The sequence below is a fragment of the Rattus norvegicus genome, chromosome 2 (assembly GCF_036323735.1).
Source record: "Rattus norvegicus strain BN/NHsdMcwi chromosome 2, GRCr8, whole genome shotgun sequence".
In the NCBI taxonomy this organism is placed as follows: Eukaryota; Metazoa; Chordata; class Mammalia; order Rodentia; family Muridae; genus Rattus; species Rattus norvegicus.
In genome coordinates this window covers 210033183-210056867 of record NC_086020.1, presented here as the reverse complement: position 1 = coordinate 210056867, position 23685 = coordinate 210033183, and the positions used below count along the sequence as shown (strand labels likewise).

Genomic DNA, 23685 nt, shown 5'->3' with positions numbered 1-23685 from the left:
TTAATTATCTACCAGACATGGAACTCTTACCAAACTATAAATACAAATGCATCAGTCTTCGCAAATGATTACTTAGCCAGGGCTGTCGCCTATGGAATGGAATTAAGGAGGACATTTACATAAATTCTATATTGTTTTCACCCCTTAGGACTGAGTTAATGTGTCTCTTCCCCAAAGCTCCCAATCCCTCAGGTTGATATGAAAACTTGAGCATAATATAGCAGTAGTGTTGAAAGGAGGTGCGCTCAAGGGGTTAAATATACAAACATAAGTAGGTTTGCATCTTGATACGACAATGTGCATAATTAAACCTATTTAACCTCATTTTTCACCTTTGTAAAATGGGGATGTAGCTACGTTTCATCTATATTTCAGATGTATGCATTCACAAACATTTCTGCAGAACACCGAGAGGGTTTTTATTCAATTAATATGTTTTGTAAGTGACCATTTTTGCATCGCTGTAAGATTTATCTGGGCTCCTTGCTCACTCTTAATTGTCTTCTGCACAGCACAACCCATAACAAATACTCGGACACTCTTGGGTGAACAGACATCAATTTAAATCATTAAAATATAAACTCAAGGTCTCTGTGTATGGCAGAGATAAAGTGAAAATCTAATTAGTACCAAAATTCAGATCTGTCACAAAAACTCAGTGAGTTCAGAGAAAAGATATGTGATGCATATTTCTGGTTATCATGCTCTGGGAGATGGATCTTAGACAGTAGAAAGTGCAAAGGCAGAAACTTCAATATAAAAACATCTGAATCAAAATATAGTTTTTGACTCTGCACACATTTGCTTTGCTGTACAAAATATGCACAAGATGTACCCAGAGTGAATGGAAATTCAACTCCTGTTTTGCCTTTAGTTCTGTGTTATGATCTTATTACAGGTTATTAAGAATGCTATTTTAAAACAAATATCGACAAATAGTGTTAAGGAATTAACATTTGCAGACATATCTCCCGGTGGTTTTGTCTGTGTAAGGAGGGGTGGGGGACATAAGGGCCAAAGAGCCCAGCCCTGCATGTAACACACCATCAGCAATCAATTTAAGGTTGTGTTCTGGAAGTTTTGGCCTCAGGCAAGGCCAGCTTTTGTTAACGGAGGCTGCAGGCACTGGCTGATCCTACAAAGCAAAGCCAGTTGAAGGTCTACCAAAGGACCTAATCAAATTCTCCTTCTTTAAGCAGCGGCTTCTCATCTGAATCTGGATGCCTTGTCCGCTGCCCAACCCTCCTCCTGGGGCCAGATGTGTCCCGGCTTGGTTTCTAAGCCTGGCTGGCCTCCCTGATGTGAAAGGCCCCCAGTATTCCTGCTCCACACCCAGCTGCTGGCAAAAGGGGCACAGGGAAATGTATTTGTTTATGCCCCCAGCAATCCATTTCTTGGCGCTGGTTTCCAGCTAAGATGTTTATCAGACACCAGTCACCGTTTTCCAGTGGTTAATTTCACAAGGGTTTTAGTTCCCAAAGGCTACCTGATTAAAAGTCATTTAGACATACAGACTGTGTTGTTTTTTTCTGTCATTCTTAAACTATATGTTTGTTTATAAATCTTATGAAATGGTCACCCTCTGGTTTCATAGTAAGTTGTTTGCTTTTCTTTTGAAAATTACCTTTACACTACACACACGTACACAAACACCACACACACCACACACACACACACACACACACACACACACACACACACACATGCACACATCTATGTATATAGTGAAATGTGCAGATGCCTACATATATAATTAGAGGACCTTACACAAATATGTGTGTCTAGTCAACCCTCACCACCAAGAGAATAAAAACATCACTCTAGAACACCCCTTTCTGCCTTCTTCTAGTCATTCTCCTATTTTTGTCATGATTTCAAATAGCATAGATTTCGTTTCCTCTTCAAATCCACATTAAATGAAATTGTTTATTGTAGTCCTTCATGCTGGCTTCTCTATTTTAATGTTCACATATTTTTCTTTTCTGTTTCTTTTTTCTGTCTTTATTATCGTTACATGTACACATACACAGGAATATATAAATACAACCTCAGGAGTCTACTTGGGGTTGCTCACATATATAAGTTTCAGTGTTGACCGCACGGTATTGGATAACTGATTAGGGGGCTCATCCCTGGAGCAGACATGTTTTTCTCTTTGTCTCAGCAATCATTAATTACTGGTCACTCTTTATTTAGGGGTGGGACCTTTTTTGTTTTTGTTATTTCCTCTACCCATGTTGGTGTGTCAACTAATGTCGTCATTGTTCAAGTCTGATTTAGGTAATCATATTGTTGAGATTTCATAGTTATATTTCATGTCTTGTACAAATTATCTCTTAAAAATGGCCTTGTGCTCTATTTTAAAACTCTGAGCATTTACTTCTATTTTTCTTGAAGAAATACCTAGAAGTATAGAGTACAGTATCGGGTATAAAAAGAAACAAGTCTAAAGAATGTTTAATATGTCATTGTATGCATTGTTTAGTAAGCTATTACATTTTTATTGCTCTGTATTCTTGCCAGCATTTAATATCGTCAACTTATTAATTTTAGTATTTCTAGTAAATGTGAAATTAAGATTTCTGTTGAACTTTCTAATGACACCCTAGCACTTTTATCTCTGTTTTGGTAATCTGAGTTGTCAATTTTTATACAGTGATATCATTTACTCCAGAGGATAATATTTTGATCCCAGGGCAGGCTACCAGAGGTGTGGGAGTGTGTAAGAACAGTTGAGTGATGGAGTCCAAGCTGCTGTGAGAAAAGGTTCATTGACAGAAATCCTTTCTTGTCCACCATCTGCTAAACTTCCTTTTGATTTTCAGAGGTGGGAGAAGGACTGACCAGACAACATAATATTCCAGAGAAACGTTCAGTATCTTCATGACTGAATTCAATAGAGAGCTCTTCTGCGTTTGGTGCCAAAGGGAAAACAAAAGGAAAGGGCACTGTAGTGGCCAGGCAGGTCATCTCTCTTATTCTCTACCTGTCCTGCTTAGTCACCCAACGGCTTGTCTGGGCTATGAGTGCTACTAAAGTCAGTGAATACATTCCTTTCAGTCCAGCACATTCATTTGTACCATATATTTGCATCAAATGACTCTGTTATTAATTGATTCAAAGATGGGAAAAAACCCTTATATTCCATATGATTTAGGCGAACTAAAATAATGTTAAACAGTGCAAATCAGTGGAACTGTTCTCTCATATTGCATCTTACAACAGCTGAATATTCTATATAACATTTCACAGAAATATGATTTGATTTGAGAACATCTGCAGCAGTCTGGAACACATTTTCCCCTGTGCTTGACTTTTAGCTCATTATAGCTCTCAGATGTTCTCACAGCAATCCTGTGACATATCGGAGTGTTACTGAACAAACACCACTGAAGCCCGCGTCTTGAGTAGTGTCAATCTCAGTTGAAAATGTTTCAGCTTTCTTACCACTAACACTAGAAGAATTTAATTAACCCACTAAAACTTTCAAAATGATGGCTAATGCACGGGAGAAATGAGAAATCGGGGGGAGGGGGGTTGGAGGCGGAGAGCAGCTAAGCTAATCTCCCACAGGTTGATGCCTGCCACCCTCAGCCTGTGGCTCTGTAGGTCATGAGAATTCTTTCTGCAGCTCTGCATAGCCTCCTGAGGTCTGCCATGAACCCTCTTGCTGGTTGCATTGCCCCCTTGGTGATGGAGAAGGTGGAGGTAGAAACAACTGCTGTTACATGCCCCGGGTCCCCACACGAGGTCAGTTTCCAGCCTCTAATAAGCTCTCATCCAGCTGTTCTGGTGTTTTCAGTAGGTGGGGCTGGGAGACCAAGGTCAGAAAAGAGCTGTCATCAGTGACATGGTTTTTGCCCACTGCTGCTATTACATTAAGAAAGCAGCTGGTGAGATAATGTATTCCAAAGCGCTTTGGAAATTATGAAATGCTTATGTAATTGTCGGGGATAATTGCTACTATTGTTTTATTCCTAGGATGTAGAAAGAGCAGTGACCTGGGCTATTGAGTGGCAAAGTCCATGAGAAAGCTGAATAGACAGTTGTGTAGGATCCAAAAAGAGGTCTAAGGATCAGAGGACAGATTTGGAAGCTAGCAACAGGAAGGGTAAACTTGGCTTCATGGGTCAGATGAATACACACAGCCATGTGAGAGTCAGAGTCAAGACATGGGGACATAAGTGTTTAAGGGACAAGGAATACAAATATGATAGCTTAAGAATGCCTCCAACAAGTAACCTGAGGAATTTTCTCTAAGCTGAGTGTCATATTCGTGCCTGCACTACAAGAACTCAGGAAGCTGAGGCAGAAGACTTGTTAGAAGTTTGAGACCAGCTTGGGCTACAAAGTGAAATAGTCCCCAAAACCAAACCAAAAAGGTTTCTGGGGATAAGCAAATATTGTTTATCTCTTGTGTGTGTTCTGTGCCTTAGACAGGGGCATTGATCCCACTCTTACTGTACTTTTGGGGCTATTCTGGAAAACCTTTACTTCTGTTTTTTTTTATACATATTTACAATAGTGGAACAAAGTACAGTTACAAATAAGCTTCAGTGTAATGTCTATGCTCATATTTGATACCTTTAAAGACATAGGGTGATATTAGTAATCCTCGGATATACTAAGTGCTTATACAATTATAAAGGGGCCAGGAAGAGATGGTTAAATTCCAAAGGAACTTCAAATATTTAAGAATGGTCAGCTGTAAAATATAGCATATAACACATATCTTCCAAAATGAGTACTCGGAGAGTCTACTGAGCTGGTGTCTACTAAATAACTGATAACTTTACCAGGAACAGCTTGAGAAGTTTGGGAAGTAGGCTGACTGGACATCTAGTGTTGGGCTGTTGATGTTAGAAAACCAAGTGAGTTAGAAGATGCAGTGAATAGTGCCTGTGTGTATTAGAACCTGACCTGGGAAGGGCAGGGGAATCTGACTGTCTTCATTCTCTCAGCTGCCCTATCTGAGTCTCTGGATCCACGATGTGAGGTAAGAATGCTGCTGGGTAGCATTTCCCTACAGATTGGAGCATTCCTTCCACGTGGGTGGAGGGGGTCAGCTGCATCCACTCCAACTGCCACGTCTTCTGTGTCATTATGGTCTGTATCCCTGCAAACCATGAGCCAAAAGTAAATTCTCCATAAGTTATTTCATGTCAGTGATTTGGTCACAGTACCAAGGACCTAATCCAAGGATGGCATAGTAGCGATTGCAAATTGCAATTTGCAAATTGCAATGTCTACCAAAACCCACCAAAGAATAGACACAGGGGCATCTCAGGATTATTATATATCTTAGCCATGGTGATAGAATACTGTAGGATTGCAGTGATTTTTATCTGCTCAAAATGATTGGGTTCCTTTGATTGGCTTCACTTGAGATCCCAAAACACTTGGTAAACATTGAGGTTTGAAAGATACCCAGAATGAGAGTTGGGAAATCAACAGAGGCACTTTAGAGCTCAGAGAGACGGAAGAATGACCAACAGTAGAAGACCTGAGAGAAGGGTATTAAACTTTGAGAGAAGATCATAAGCACAGAAGACATGGGGAGTGTTTTAAAGATTGGCTGTAGGAAATCCTCAAAGGGTTGCCTGTTTATTTGCTGGTGAAATTTCAGGGCTGTGTGGCTACAAGGTGTGAGGGCTAGGAGAAAAGACTTGGGAACAACTAGAGTTGGCTAGGGAACTTCACAAACAGTGTCTGAGCTGCAAATCAAAGACCCAAAGCTGCATTAGTCACATTCTCTGTGTAGGCTTTTGCTCCATCATCTCAGGCACATTTGAATTAGGTGGTCTGTGACTACAAAGCATAGTGCTATTGTAATAACAGCATTTACTTCCAGGATTACGTAACGTGAAATTGGGTATTTGCGATTACATGGCTAACTAGGTTAGTATAGAATTCTGAATAATTAGGATCCCCAAGAGACTATATAATTCAGCTGATTACACAAATTTGTTTTGTCACATATGAGATGCTAATCATAACATTAAACACATTTTGGATTATTCTCCCTAAAGTCCCTAAAATTGCACAAACCTGTTTCATAGCATTTATGACATCTAATTGTGTTTGTTTTGTTTGAGTCATGGTCTCTCACTAGTGTAAGCTAGCTCTGAACTCAAGGCAATGCTCCCACTGTACTTGCCCAGGGTTGTTCTTTCAGAAATAAGCCACCCTCCACAGATTAGACATGTCATTTTTCAATATCAAAACTAAATGTAGTGTTGTTTTGTTGGATTTTTTTTATAAATTAAGTTTTATTTCTCTTTTGAATACAGTAAATCTAATTTTATTTTCAATTCCTAGCCTTCGATAGATTGGCAGGGAGCTCAATGTAGTTGAACTCTCTGTTGAGTTTCACATATCATGAAAGCTCATTTGATTCCTATGGTTACCCGAGTATTATTCCTTAACCTCATACTCCATTCATACATGGCAACAGATGAGACAGAGGAAAACCATATTTTTCTCAGGAAGGTCCTCATGACCACAGCTCAGAGTCACAAATGTTGGGGATCCCTTGCTAGATGATGAACTCAAACTTTAATTTACCTGCTCATAGGTATTGCAATAAAAACTTCCCAATCTCAATACCAAATATAAAAAATTGTAGTTTTTTTTCCTGGTACTTAAAAGTCAGACCAGAATTAATGTAAGTTGTGCTGAAAATGAAAAGCATTTTGCACAAGTTCTAAGTATATAATTAATATTAATAAGGTACATCCTGATTAAAGTAGTTATATTGGATGAAGTATGAGAAATTACGGTTAACCACTTACTTTCATGGATGACAAAGGAAATAATTACACTGTGGTTGGTAATTAGATATCAATTTTAGATGGCAAGGAGAAATTAGGAATCACATTCTCTTATGTGTGCATTGGACAAAGGAAAGGCGCTGAGGAGAAATGGGAAAATATGGAGGAGGTTGTAAGCTCAAAGCATCTTATTTCAGACATGCAATGATGGTCTGCAGAATGTGATTACAAATTGAGAACTCTATTGCTTTTGGAGTCTCCGTGCCAGCTGACCTGGTACTCTTCTCCTATTTAAGAGTGAAAAATTGCGTTCTGCAACATCTCATCCTACCTCGAGTCCACACAAGCACCAAGAACAGATCACACACTTCTGGGTTTCAGAGGGTTCTTGACACAGGGCTCCTGGGACACAGAGTTCCTGGCAGGAATTACTAAATGATCACAGCTCTTTGTGAAGGGAAATGAACTAACCCCTGGTGTAGGAGGAATGGAGCAGGAAGAGTTATAGTATTTATGATTCTGATGATAAGCCATGCGAAATGACCTCTTCTCATAAGCAAAGGACTTCTACCAGGGTCCTCTACAAAGTGGTTTGTGTTAGGTTCAGATAGTCCTACCTCTGACCTGGCAATAGTAGTGAGCTCCTCCCTTCTGCTTGTTTTAGGGATAATGAACTGTTTGTGACAATTTATTTCTAAGTGTTTACTTAGAAAGTAAATGGTTGCAAAATATTGAAAAGCTTTTTTCTTTTTTTTCTTTCTGTCTTTCTTTTTTTTAACAAAAGAGTGTGCTTTAAGGAAAGAAAATATACTAACCTTTGGCCAGATAAAATAAAAGAGTATGTTATTATAGGTTAAGAAAACATGAAAATAAGGTCGAAGTATTGTTTGAAAATCTACATAAATGATGAAATAAATTATTAATGTGTCTCTCAAATATTTATATTTTTTCTAATGTTATCCATCTATCTTAAATAAGGCTATATCCAACATTACTCTGAAATAAGTTAATCAATGTATCATTCCACTGTATATTATAAATTATAATGCTGACTACTGTATTCAATTCCTAGATACTCATGATACATAATTTCTGTTTTTCATGAAGTGTCTCTGAAAGAAGTAAGAGTACCTTGGTTTGCCTTTGTGTAAATGGGAGACTAAAGGATTCATGTCCCTGACCCACAGAATTCTAGACTAGAATTTAAATCTCCCAGGCCCCAAATGTCTCTGTTGTGTTTCTCTTTACACACCATCTCACTGGATATTGTATATCGGTAAGATGACCAGAAGCTCAGAATTACAAATGAGGTTTTAGAATTTTATTCAATAACATTTTTCCTTTTAAATTGGAATACCTATCATTTAAAAAAAGAGACATCTGTCCTATTGTCAAAGGGACCCAGGCATTCTCACACAGTACCACAGATATTTCTCAAGCCATAGGATACTGTTATACTGGTAGCTGAAAGTCCCTAATACCTGTGCAGAGCATTCTGACCTGGTAATTGTGGGGTTTGGGGACTTTCTCTGTGAGACTTTCCTTGTCCCGTGACTCAAATCATCAGCAAACTACAATGTAACCTCATGCAATTTGCGTAGAGCCTGACAAAACCAGTTCCACGGTAATGTTTTTGTTTCAGCCATTACCTAAGTAACAGATAGAAATATAATGTGATCAGGAATGTTCTAACAATAGAGTGAGACCATCTGGAAGATCAGGGGAAATGAACTTCAGGGCCAGAACAATAGGTGTCAGAGAAGTAACATGGACAAGCACTTCAAAACTTTAAAGTGAATGTCAGGGAATTGGCTTTCCTCCAGTGCTCCCTCCCAACACATGTTTCTTCTTCACTGGCAAGCTATGGAAATGTTATTGGAGAAAGAAAAAGCAAAGCAAATTACGTTTACAAAGCTATCCTACTAACACGTTCTTCATGGCAGATTCATCATTTTTTATGAGTCCTTATGAAGTTCTGATCGCATAGGTTATACTGTTTTCAATTAGCCAAGCATGCCCTGTAAAGTGTGATATATGGCTTTTTTTCCTGATTTTTTTCCTGATTAATTAATGAGTCTCAAGTGTTCAGACCACTCCACTCCCATTCTAATATTTGAGTTTTCATTTTGTAAACTTACTCATGATGAGTCAAAGTTAATTTGTAATGAAACATAGCATTAGTGTTTTATGGCCTGGGTAGATCAAGAACTCTTTACTCGCACTTAACACCAACACATGAAAAACTTTTCTCTTTGTTTCTTTCTTTGTTTTCCTTAAAAGAAATATAGGCAAATAAATGACTTAGTGGGTCAGTTCCCAGCACCCACTTGGTAACTGGAGCTCCAGAGAATCTGACTCTCTCTTCTGACCTCCATGGGCAGTGCATACATGTGAAAGATAAAGGTACAAGCAGGAAAAACACTCGTACACTAAAATAAAATGAATCAAATAAAAAAGGAAAAATTTGTAGTCCAAAGGGACAGGATATATATGTCTTCTCCTCAGTTCAGTTTTGTAGTAGACCTAAGTTTGCTCTAAATTTTAAGGTTTTACTAGACCTATATTTTCATACACAAACTATGTTTAAATACGTGTGTGTATGAGGCATGAGTTCTGTTAAAAGAATTCTTAGTTCGATTATACTTTATGTATTGTTTTGTTGACTATCAATTTAGTGTGCATTTGTGGGTTTATTTCTGGTCTTTCCATTGGTCTCTGATCTATTAGTCTATCTCAACACCGAAACATACTTGCTTGACTGTACAATGAAGTTAGATAGTCAAAATCTTCAAAATTTGTTCTATTTTATGATTTATTTTGGCTATTCTGCTCTCTCAAATTCGATGTATATTTTGACATCAATGTGTCAACTTTAAAAACACATCGGAATTTTGATTGGGATCATAATGTTCAGACATTTCGATTTGAAAATAACTGACATCTTTCCATATTCCATCAGTGATTTGAAACTGCTTTAGTTTTCTTTCCTAATGTGGTGCCATGTTCAGTGGGCAGATACTGCGTATGTTTTAATTGGTTCTAAAGCAGCTCATACTTCTTGCTGTGTTCGTGTCATTTTAAATTAATTTCTACTGTTTTTTTATCCCAGTTATTCATAGAGAGACTTAATTGGGTTCTGTATATTGTTTTTGTGTCACAAAAAGTTCAATTATTATTTTAATCACATTTCTGTAATTTCTTTGTTATTTTTATGCGAAGAGCCTTAGTACTGAAAACAGAACAGTCTAAACACCCCCCCTTTTTTTAAAACGCTGGACAGGATTCATTTCTTCTATTATTCTCAAGTCCTTATGAACCTCTACTACCGTGGAATAGAGTGAAAAAATTCCTGTTCAGTTGCTGATCTTAAAAGAAACAATTTATCTGATATCAAATATTATTCTAGCTGCATAACCTGTGTAGATTTCTTAGGGTTACCATTATAAAAGGATGTTGGGTCTTGTCAAATAATTTTTTGGGGGGAGCCAGTGACATATCCAATACATTGAAACTGATAAATAATAAAAAATAATAAAGAAATATTAAGCATCTACTTCACTGACAAAAGGTATATGGATGAAAAGAACATTAAGAGTATAACATCATTAGTTAACAGTAATAAAAATTAAAATCACGACAATGATATTAACATGCATATATTAAAACAGCTCAACTATCTCAAATGTTGTATTGAATGCAAAAGTAAATTTACATATCCACAGTGGCACGGATGTGAAATGTTTAAATTACTTTGGAAATATGTTTAAAGGTTTCCTGTAAAACTTATGTAGTCACTCTTTGATCAAGACATTAGAATCCTACATATTGTTCAATATATTTGGAAACACTTATGCACAAATGAACAAGTAATAATACAAGAATGTATCCCATATATCAAGAAAAACAAAAGCACTGCTTTGCATGAATAAACAAATTACAGCATATGTATAAATCAGAATGTAATTACCAATAATAAACTAATAGTATGCATAAAACCCTTCAGTGAGAGAGAGTTGTCATACACAGACCCTCCCACACACATTCTGTGGACTTCTATTTCAAATGCAGGGGAACGTGAGGAAACTAATCTTGACTCAAAAAACTAGATGGTGTTTGTTCCTTGTGCTGGTTGGAAAGAGATGGTGGCTAGGGACATACACATACGTGTGGCTATATTATACATTTTAGAGAATCTGGGTCATGGTAAATGCCTCTCTTCAGTTATCAAATACCCCGTTTATGATCTATATTATGATTTTTCTCTATGCGAATTTTACTCTGGTACTAGAAAAACAAATACCATGAGTAGGACAAGTAGTTGTTGTTGTTGTTGTTTATTAAGGACTGAATATAAGGCTTTGTGGTCATTGGACAAGTCCTTTACCACTTAGCTACAATCACAGTGCAATTGAAATAAATAAAACTTTAAAACTGCAATTAGAAAACAGTATTATTCTCTGGTGGGTACTTCCAACATAACTTCTGTCAACTTCTGTCGTGCTATTGACTACACACACACACACACACACACACACGCGCACGCATGCACACACGCACACATACACACATGTAAGTATTATTATGCATGATATATAATATATGTGAATACTCAGTTCTGTTAGTTTTCTAAAGAAAGAGCATATTTATATAGTATATACTATATATTACATAATTATATATTTATGTATTCATATACTAATGTATACAAATATGTATAATAGAATATATTTATACTATAATACATAGATTATAAAATGTATTTTATATCTATTCCACACACATACACACACACACATACACACACATATACACACACACTCATACACACACACACACACACACACACACACATACACACATTTCTTCTTTTCAAAAATTGGCAGAACTGAGCATCCAGTCATCACTATATAAAATTACTATACCCTCCTCATAATGACCTGACACTGTGTTACTTCAGTTTTAAAATAACAAAAAGACGCAGGTGGTCATGTGCACACAGCCTTGGTCTCTACCTTCGGAACAAAGCCTCGTCCTCATTCCTGCTCCACAGCTTCCACAGCAGCCTTTCTGAACTCATCCTAATGAGAGTTCCTTAATGAGCATAGATTAGGTTCACTTATTAATATCGCTGATATGTATTTCATCATGCTTTAATACCTGCTGAAAGTAATTTGGCACGTTTACTCTTTCCTTATAAATGCCTGCTATTCCTGAAAGAGCCAAGCTGGAATTTTAATTACAAATTGGCTTTCTCTGTTTCTTCTAAAGAAGAATACCACAGATTGTATAGTTTAATTCTATAAACATGCAGCGTTGCTCTAGGTGCTTGGAAACTCACAAATAACTCAGACCTGGTACAGAGTCTTCAAATGCTTATAATAAGTTGTAGCAATGGACAAGGAGACACAGGACTAGAAGATACGCTTGGCTTGTTAATTGTGTGAACAAAAGTCTTTAGAAGAAGAAGTGATTTGTATTTCCCAATGAGAAAGGAAAGCCTTAAATGGCTTCAGAAAGGAAAGGAAACACAAGGTATATTTTAAAATAAGTGAGTAACCATTGTATTCATCAAGCAATTAAACCTCTGTGGTGGTTTGAATAAATGTGGTCCCCATAGGCTGATAGAGGTTAACACCTTTAAAAGGTGTATCCAGATGTGGAGTCCGCAGCTCTTTCTCCAGCAACATGTCTGGCTGTGTGTGGCCATACTTCCCAACAAAGCTCTGAACTTGTAGCCCAGCCCCTATTAAATGTTGTCTTTTTATAAGAGATGATATGGTCATGGCGTCTCCTTATAGCAGTATAGACCCTAACTAGAACAACCACTCTCCCACCATCCTACATGATGGATACTGTTGTAGACACTGGTAAATATATCTTGGCACCCAAGAAGCTTATCATAAATGTGGCATATTTGCTAAGCCAAGAAAGTGTTAAGAGTTGCTCCCTTGCCTACTTCATTATTTCTTCTGCTTTTTTTTCACTTCACTTTTCTACAAGTAGACTACTAAAATGAGATGTACAGGTTTGTTTTTGTATTGTTGTTATTGAAATACCCTGATAATAGAAACATGGTTCTATAAAACTTAACTTGTTCTGATGGTATCAGAAGAGTACACTCTGTCATGGCAGAGAAGGCATGGTAGAAGGAGTAGGAGGCTGGTTGGTCAAACTGTATTCATACTCAGTGTCTTAGTCACTATTCTATTGCTGTGACAAGACTCCATGACCGAGGCAACTCTTTCTTTCTCAAGGAAATCACTTAACTGGAACTGCCTTACAGTTTCAGAGACTTAGTTCCAAATCCTGGCAGGGCACATGGCTGATGCACAGGGTTGGAGCAGTAGTTGAGAGCTATAGGCCCAGAGGGAGAGACTGGACCTTGGCATGAGCTTTTGAAACCTTAAAGTCTATCCCCAGTGACACACTTTCTCTAATAATACTGCACCTAATTCAATAAGGACATACCTTCCAATTCCTCTAGACACTTCAACTCTCTGGTGACCACTTTAATATATGGATTTATGGGGGCCATTCTTATTCAAACCACCATGTTCAGGAGACAGTGAGCGTGTGGGAGATGTAACTAGAATATTAGGCTTCCAGGCGTGACTCCAGTGACTCATATCCCCCTATTAGTTTCCACATCCTAAATGTTCCACAGTCCTCCCTAATAGGGCCACCAGTTGAGGACCAAGTGTTCAAACACATGAGCCTACGGTGAGCATTTCACATTTAAACATCAAAACTAAAGGTCACTGTCTTCCATAGTCTTCATTTATAACATAATGGAGAGAGTGATTGCCTGATGAACGTGGTGATTACCAGTTCTACCTCCTGGCTCCACACTGCTTTCTCACACCTGCCCAGCTGCTGAACCAAAACTCATCAAGCCTGTGTTAGGATGTTAGGATGGATATGACAGGGATGGAAGGATGGATCTGGTCATGTGACCAGGGCCTTTGTAGCACCGTTTTGTGATACCTGTTGGGACTCAGCTTCTAGGGGTTGTAAAAAGGAGAAACTGGTCCTGAGGTAGAAGTGATAATATAAAGTGAGCTAGTAAGACTTGAGAAGCTTTCCTTGTTGGATCAGAAGGCGGCTCCAGAGGCAGGGAACAGCATGTGAGAATGTACAGAGCCCCAACTCTGCAAGAAGGTGTAACCTGTTACTCTTTTCCACCCATGGCACATTGGGCTTGTTCCAATGTCTGTCCCCTCTACATTAGCAGACAAGAAGGACACTTCAGTGCATTTCTGATAAAGGCTAAACTTCATATGCTAGATAATCCAATACCTTTCCCGTTTTCCAAACAAATAATTTCATCATTATTAGTGCCCATGCCCCCAAAGGTCAAACACTAACATTAGGTTTATTAAGCCCTTGAAAAATAGCATAGCTCACTCAGTCAAATTCTTTCCCTAGCTAAGACCTCAAAGTTCTCTCTCTCTCTCTCTCTCTCTCTCTCTCTCTCTCTCTCTCTCTCTCTCTGCCATCCATCTCTGACTTATAATTTTTTTTCTCAATTTCTCTTCTAATCTCACATGATTTATGTAAGAGAAGGCTTAAGGAGAATAGGATTTGTTCTTTTCAAATGAGACTTAGCTAATTCATTTAGCGTTTTCTGAGAATGATCTACATTTTCCCTATGGCATGAAAGTACCATAAGTTAAGGTGTCATAGATAGCGGGTTACAATATGCTAATAAGTTGCAAACAAACACACACACACACAGACACACACACACACAGACACACACTGACACAACACACACACACAGACACACACTGACACAACACACACACACACACACACACACACACACACACTGAAATGTGAATCCAGAGGACCTAGACTCCCTAGGCAGGATGAAGGGGATGTGTCCTGCTGTTTAAGTCATACCCACTTGGAACAGAGGACCCAGGGTCTATTACCAGACCATCTGCCTGTTTCTTGTTTTATCTTTGAGAAATGATTCAGCAATCGATAATGCTGAAAATGGCCTTGTAGAAGGCTGGGCTTACCAAAATAAAAGTTCAAATCTAGACTATGAGAAAATCAATTTCCAGCTGTGTCACGAACACAGATGTCCTCTTCCTGATTCATCATTCCTTCGAGTATGGAGATGAGGAAATGAAGGTGGACACCCTTCAAAAGACAAACTGCCATAGCAAGCGGCAACTACTTACATTTCAGCTCACATGTCACACATCTGTGTTTATAGATAGTCATAAACTACCATGTCAGAAACAACCTCCTTGAGACATTTTTCCATTAAATGTGTGTAATGTCATCTATGATCTTTTTTTTTAGTTATAAACAACCTTGGTGGATTGCTGATCATTGATAAAGCCAAGAACACTCTCTGAATACTGAAGGCTCAGTCTATGATAATATGATTAGTGACACTAATAATGCTACTTAGGCTCTGTCTCCTAATTACAATATTATAAATATTAATGTCACAGCCTTTCTGTTTGATTGCCACTCCTGGAGTCATTCATCATGATATTTTCCTGGAACCTACTTTGTACATTTTATTTCTTTCCTCCTTTCTCACAACAGAACTTGCAATCACACATATTATTCTTCAAGAAGTCTTTATTCTTGGCTATCTGTTAGGCTAGGGACAGTGATGTCGCTCACAAACACTGCCCTCTTATGTGCTGCATCCCTTGGATTTGCCCAGCCTTTCACCATCATCCGAGGCGGCACACCCTGGGTTTTTGTTTTCCATTCTTTTTCATGTGACCTGTTTCAAGTTAAAACTCGTGTGAATTATTAAATGCTTCCTTAAAGAATCTTTTCACACTGCCTCCCTCTCTTTTTTTAGAGTTAATTATTGATGTAGTGACAAGCTGAAAAGACTAAGAATTATAATTTCTTTTTCCCCTCGTTCAGGACTCAAGAAATATCTTCTGACAATGGTTGTCTATTTAGAATAATACAAAGGAAACACAAAGGCGAAATGCTGAAGGTTGTTTTAGAAAAGAGTTGCTGAAATCACTGTATTATACAAAATGTAAATGTAGTGTATATTTCTCAGAAAATAGCAGTTAGAGAGAAAGTAAGCCTGAAACCTTTGGAGCCCAGGTTTAACCACATGGCAGAGGCAGTTACAAAAGATACTGATTAGATTTTAATTTTAAAAATGGCATCATATTATTCAGGACGCCAGTGGTTTGATTGTCTTGAAAATAGAAAGGTAATGTTATAATCTCCAGAGCTTGTTAAAGAATAAAGAAATCCCTAGATTCTCACTGGAAAGAATGCTAGTCATCATCACAGCCAGCAAGAACTCAGAGGCTCCTCACATGGCAAACTTCAATCTTTTTCTTTTACATGACCTTGTGTTTTATCAGACAGTAACTGGGAGACCTATGGTATAGCTGTAATCAAGCCTGCTTCAGAATGATTCTACTGTAAAAAAAATCAACAGCAAACAGGCATTGCCTTTGTTACCTTTGAGGGGGTGAAGAAAAACAAATGACCTGAAAGAGAAATGAATGCAAGGAGAGTTCTCCCCGGTTGACCCAGGAGAGACCAGCACATACCTGTCCCATGAGCTCAGCAATGTGTGGAACTGGTTTCCCTTTCTGATGACTCATAGTGGGTGGACTCTGCCCATCCCAGTCTGATAACTCTTCAATACTCTTCAGATAAAGCAGAGCTTTGAGGCCAGTGCAGTAATCTTCAATCACAGTGAAGTCCTGATTCTGAATAGCACTGCATACCTAGGGAAGATAAAATGGGAGAACATCAGACCAAAATCAATCTCTTCAGACAGATTAAACCTTCAGTCATTTAACAAATGTTTATGTGCCAGATAGGTGGTAAGGAAATCAGAGCGATAGGTGGTTGGGAATAGGAGTGGGAGGTAACCGTGGACAGACCCAAGATATCCAAAGGAACCTCTGGAGGTGGTAAAGGCTTCATTCAATTTGACATACTGGCGTTCATGTGTATATATATATATATACACACACACACATATATATATATGCACATTGCAAAACACAGGAAGCTGCATATTGTAAACATGTGCAGGTGTCGGCATGACAAGTAAATTTACATACAGTTATTAAACACTGACTCCTATGGTTGAATTTTGGCATAATATAGACACCTCAGCTCTCCCATTTTCCCTCTCGTGACAACACTGCCAAAGAGTTGTCTTCGAGCCTAGAAGTGGTAAAACTGCCTTTGCATTGTTTGTGTCCAATCAATGGACAGCTTTCATCTACAAGTCGATCCTTGAGAAATGTACATTGAATTACCAAAAAGCAAACAAATATTGGACACAGAAATATTCACCTAATGTTTTATGTTTGTGTTGGGCTTAATTTTAAAGCTATCTTTTGCTGTATGTGGGATAGGCACACTGCTGAAGGCTTTTGTGTTTTTAAAGATGTCTTTAGTCTTTTCCTTCCTGCATCTAAATAGCAACAAACTAGTCCTCAATGTCTTGACTGTCACCATTTTGAGGAGGTTCCAGTACCTCAGAGCAGGCAAGGCCTGTACATATAGTTATCTCTGATTTATAATTAATGTATGATTATATGCTTGACAGCTCAGTCCTTAGTTTTATTGAGACTTAGCAAAAGAAAATTGTATTTATTTTGATCACTATATTATTTCTAACAAACACTGCAGAATTTGTCACGTAGTCTGTATGAGTCAAAGGAATGGTTCTTAAGAAAACATTTAAGTGACCACGTGTTATAAAGTCATCTTAGCGTTAAAGAAGATTGGATGAAATACAAGGGCACCTACATACGTAAAAGAAACCTTACTAAAGCTCAAAACACACATTGCACCTCACACAATAATAGTAGGAGATTTCAACACCCCACTCTCATCAATGGACAGATCATGGAAACAGAAATTAAACAGAGACGTAGACAGACTAAGAGAAGTCATGAGCCAAATGGACTTAACAGATATTTATAGAACATTCTATCCTAAAGCAAAAGGATATACCTTCTTCTCAGCTCCTCATGGTACTTTCTCCAAAATTGACAATATAATTGGTCAAAAAATGGGCCTCAACAGGTACAGAAAGATAGAAATAATCCCATGCGTGCTATCGGACCACCACGGCCTAAAACTGGTCTTCAATAACAATAAGGGAAGAATGCCCACATATACGTGGAAATTGAACAATGCTCTACTCAATGGTAACCTGGTCAAGGAAGAAATAAAGAAAAAATTAAAGACTTTTTAGAATTTAATGAAAATGAAGGTACAACATACCCAAACTTATGGGACACAATGAAAGCTGTGCTAAGAGGAAAACTCATAGCGCTGAGTGCCTGCAGAAAGAAACAGGAAAGATCATATGTCACCAGCTTGACAACACACCTAAAAGCTCTAGAACAAAAAGAAGCAAAAACACCCAGGAGGAGTAGAAGGCAGGAAATAATCAAACTCAGAGCTAAATCAACCAAGTAGAAACAAAAAGGACCATAGAAAGAATCAACAGAACCAAAAGTTGGTTCTTTGAGAAAATCAACAAGATAGATAAACCCTTAGCCAGACTAACGAGAGGACACAGAGAGTGCGTCCAAATTAACAAAATCAGAAATGAAAAGGGAGACATAACTACAGATTCAGAGGAAATTCAAAAAATCATCAGATCTTACTATAAAAACCTATATTCAATAAAACATGAAAATCTGCAGGAAATGGACAATTTCCTAGACAGATACCAGGTACCGAAGTTAAATCAGGAACAGATAAACCAGCTAAACAACCCCATAAATCCTAAGGAAATAGAAGCAGTCATTAAAGGTCTCCCAACCAAAAAGAGCCCAGGTCCAGACGGGTTTAGTGCAGAATTCTATCAGACCTTCATAGAAGACCTCATACCAATATTATCCAAACTATTCCACAAAATTGAAACAGATGGATCACTACCGAATTCCTTCTATGAAGCCACAATTACTCTTATACCTAAACCACACAAAGACCCAACAAAGAAAGAGAACTTCAGATCAATTTCCCTTATGAATATCGACGCAAAAATACTCAATAAAATTCTGGCAAACCGAATTCAAGAGGACATCAAAACAATCATCCACCATGATCAAGTAGGCTTCATCCCAGGCATGCAGGGATGGTTTAATGTATGGAAAACCATCAACGTGATCCATTACATAAACAAATTGAAAGAACAAAACCACATGATCATTTCATTAGATGCTGAGAAAGCATTTGACAAAATTCAACACCCCTTCATGATAAAAGTCCTGGAAAGAATTGGAATTCAAGGCCCATACCTAAACATAGTAAAAGCCATATACAGCAAACCAGTTGTTAACATTAAACTAAATGGAGAGAAACTTGAAGCAATCCCACTAAAATCAGGGACTAGACAAGGCTGCCCACTCTCTCCCTACTTATTCAATATAGTTCTTGAAGTTCTAGCCAGAGCAATCAGACAACAAAAGGAGGCCAAGGGGATACAGATCAGAAAAGAAGAAGTCAAAATATCACTATTTGCAGATGATATGATAGTATATTTAAGTCATCCCAAAAGTTCCACCAGAGAACTACTAAAGCTGATAAACAAGTTCAGCAAAGTGGCTGGGTATAAAATTAACTCAAATAAATCAGTAGCCTTCCTCTACACAAAAGAGAAAGAAGCCGAGAAAAAAATTAGGGAAACAACACCCTCCATAATAGACCAAATAATATAAAGTACCTTGGTGTGACTTTAACCAAGCAAGTAAAAGATCTGTACAATAAGAACTTCAAGACTCTGAAGAAAGAAATTGAAGAAGACCTCAGAAGATGGAAAGATCTCCCATGCTCATGGATTGGCAGGATTAACATAGTAAAAATGGCCATTCTACCAAGAGCAATCTACAGATTCAATGCCATCCCCATCAAAATACCAGTCCAATTCTTCAAAGAGTTAGACAGAACAATTTGCAAATTCATCTGGAATAACAAAAAACCCAGGATAGCTAAAACTATCCTCAACAATAAAAGGACTTCAGAGGGAATCACTATCCCTGAACTCAAGCAGTATTACAGAGCAATAGTGATAAAAACTGCATGGTATTGGTACAGAGACAGACAGATAGACCAATGGAACAGAATTGAAGACCCAGAAATGAACCCACACACCTATGGGCACTTGATTTTTGACAAAGGACCCAAAACCATCAAATGGGAAAATATAGCATATTTAGCAAATTGTGCTGGTTCAACTGGAGGTCAGCATGTAGAAGAATGCAGAGCAATCCATGCTTATCACCCTGTACAAAGCTTAAGTCCAAGTGGATCAAGGACCTCCACATCAAACCAGATACACTCAAACTAATAGAAGAAAAATTGGGAAGCATCTGGAACACATGGGCACTGGAAAAATTTTCCTGAACAAAACACCAATGGCTTATGCTCTAAGATCAAGAATCGACAAATGGAATCTCATAAAACTGCAAAGCTTCTGTAAGGCAAAGGACACTGTGGTTAGGACAAAACGGCAACCAACAGATTGGGAAAAGATCTTTACCAATCCTACAACAGATAGAGGCCTTATATCCAAAATATACAAAGAACTCAAGAAGTTAGACCTCAGGGAAACAAATAACCCTATTAAAAATGGGGTTCAGATCCAGTGAACTAGACTGTGGCGGGGAGGGCGGCAATGGGGGGAGGGTTGGGAGGGGAACACCCATAAGGAAGGGGAGTGGGGAGGGGGATGTTTGCCCGGAAACCGGGAAAGGGAATAACACTCGAAATGTATATAAGAAATACTCAAGTTAATAAAAAAAAATACTAAAATAAATCTCCAAAAAAAATGGGGTTCAGAGCTAAACAAAGAATTCACAGCTGAGGAATGCTGAATGGCTGAGAAACACCTAAAGAAATGTTCAACATCTTTAGTCATAAGGGAAATGCAAATCAAAACAACCCTGAGATTTCACCTCACACCAGTGAGAATGGAGAATTCAAAAACTCAGGTGACAGCAGATGCTGGCGAGGATGCGGAGAAAGAGGAACACTCCTCCGTTGTTAGTGGGATTGCAGACTGGTACAACCATTCTGGAAATCAGTCTGGAGGTTCCTCAGAAAATCGGACATTGAACTGCCTGAGGATCCAGCTATACCTCTCTTGGGCATATACCCAAAAGATGCCCCAACATATAAAAAAGACACGTGCTCCACTATGTTCATCAGAGCCTTGTTTATAATAGCCAGAAGCTGGAAAGAACCCAGATGCCCTTCAACAGAGGAATGGATACAGAAAATGTGGTACATCTACACAATGGAATATTACTCAGCTATCAAAAAGAACGGCTTTATGAAATTCATAGGCAAATGGTTGGAACTGGAAAATATCATCCTCAGTGAGCTAACCCAATCACAGAAAGACATACATGGTATGCACTCACTGATAAGTGGCTATTAGCCCAAATGCTTGAATTACCCTAGATGCCTAGAACTAATGAAACTCAAGACGGATGATCAAAATGTGAATGCTTCACTCCTTCTTTAAAAGGGGAACAAGAATACCCTTGGCAGGGAAGAGAGAGGCAAAGATTAAAACAGACACAGAAGGAACACCCATTCAGAGCCTGCCCCACATGTGGCCCATACATATACAGCCATCCAATTAGACAAGATGGATGAAGCAAACAAGTGCAGGCCGACAGGAGCTGGATGTAGATCTCTCCTGAGAGACACAGCCAGAATACAGCAAATACAGAGGCGAATGCCAGCAGCAAACCACTGAACTGAGAATAGGACCCCCGTTGAAGGAATCAGAGAAAGAACTGGAAGAGCTCGAAGGGGCCCGAGACCCCTTATGAACAACAATGCCAAGCAACCAGAGCTTCCAGGGACTAAGTCACTACCTAAAGACTATACATGGACTGACCCTGGACTCTGACCTCATATGTAGCAATGAATATCCTAGTAAGAGCACCAGTGGAAGGGGAAGCCCTGGGTCCTGCTAAGACTGAACCCCCGCTGAACTAGATTGTTATGGGAGGGCAGCAATGGGGGGAGGATGGGGAGGGGAACATCCATAAAGAAGGAGAGGGGGAGGCATTAGGGGGTTGTTTGCCCAGAAACCGGGAAAGGGAATAACTCTCGAAATGTAAATAAGAAATACTCAAGTTAATAAAAAAATACAAAAAAAAAGAAGATTGGATGAGAGAAAATATGATCTTTTTAAATAAAAACATATTTTGAATTTTGTGATTGTGGTTAATATTTTAAAAATAATTTTATTAAATATATGTATGTATTTGTATTTGTGTGTGTGTGTGTGTGTGTGTGTGTGTGTGTGTGTGCGTGTATCTACACAGTGCCAAGCACAATTTCCAGTTATCTCTTCAATCTGATACCACATACAGGCTCTACAGAGACACTTACAAATTCTAACAGAACTCTTTTACCAGATTTTCCAGTATCATTCCATTTTTAGTATGTTCAAATTGGAAATCAACAACCTTCCTAACCTGTATCCAAATGCACCCAGTAAAACAATCAAACAAATAAAACTAAGAAAGGCCCAATTTGTTTTTATTTTATTTTTTCCAGATGTTGAATTCCTACGATGGCTGACTAATATGTGTTGACCCAATGGACCACAGTTTTTCTGTTGTGCTCTAGCAGATAACCACATCTGCACATTGTTCAAGTTGCACATATAAAATTGAAAGGGCTTCATTATTCTTCAGTTGACTTTAAATCAACTCCAGATGATTTACTATACCCAAGACAGTGTAAATACTATGTGAACTGTTGTCCAGCTTTTTTCATTTGGAGAAAAACAGTTTATCAATACCCAGGACAATTGTTAGCTGTTTCAACTAGATTTTTTGTTTCTAATGAATTTAAATAATATATGGAGATCTATGACATAAAGAAAAGAGTATTGATATTAAGGTGCTTGCAATGGTAGCTGGCAGAAAGGCATTAGAAAAATTTGATTGAAAATTTACCCAAATGAGTAAATTAATAAGATTCTATTTTAAGATCTCCAAAAGCCTTCTAGGCCACTGAATTAATAAACTTTATTATAATATATATGCCTAGCAGTGCCACTTGGTAGCTAGGAATATTATAAGTTGAGAGAAATAATTAAAATATAGGATGATGCAGAATGGAGGATAAGGAGGATAGAAGAGGAGAAAGAGTAGGACAGAAAGACCATACAGTAGATGGGGGCAGAGCAGAAGGGAAAGGAGGGGAGAGCAGGGCAAGGCAAGGAGGACAGGGTAGGGCAAGGCAGGAAAGGACAGGACAGAAGAAATAATCTACCTACATATTCTTAGCTAAGAGTTCAGGGCATCCATGATGCCTGTGTAATAGGCAACCAAGTGGTGGGTGCTTCTGGATACTACAATGCTTAAAAGAAAGGATAGGAAATAGGTCATGAAAGACACTAAGCAGAAAGTTGTCAAGGGAATAAGTCAAGTGTTACAGAAAATTATCAGGAAACTCAAAGCTGACAAATGATCCCCAGATTTAGCAATGCAAACAAGACTATAGATACTTGTGTTCATAGAAAAGAGGCTCTGCCCAGGTCTGGAACTACGCCTTTTGGTACCTGGATAATAGACAAGTGAGAACTGAAGGTATGCTTATAGGAAATTTAGCTTCTGTTAGGGCAAAAAGAGAATATTGTTTCCAATGCTCTGCTTTTTATTTCGTAAGCAATGGATGTTTTATGAGGATGTAGTCATTTTATATTTCTCAAAGAGACAGAATGACTTCTAAGCATTGAAACTCAGTTAAGATGGCAGAATGGCAGTGAGATAACACAAAACCACTTTAACATGAAAGGAGTTAAAATGGGTCTGGCTCTCTGGTCAACAGCTTTTAATTATCTCATTCAGCCCTCAACATAACCCTAAAAAGCAGACTCATTTTTAACTGTCTTTGTACAGATAAGAAA

General features: G+C 38.2%; 1 protein-coding gene across 1 annotated transcript in view; it reads right to left on the bottom strand.

Annotated features, from left to right (window-relative positions):
- The window catches only part of Dpyd (dihydropyrimidine dehydrogenase), an 865876-nt gene that overhangs the window by 102910 nt on the left and 739281 nt on the right, over positions 1 to 23685 (bottom strand). The window contains exon 20 of the mRNA NM_031027.2: positions 16325 to 16504. Coding sequence (NP_112289.2) covers positions 16325 to 16504 — 180 coding nt within the window. The remainder of the gene's footprint in view (positions 1 to 16324; positions 16505 to 23685) is intronic.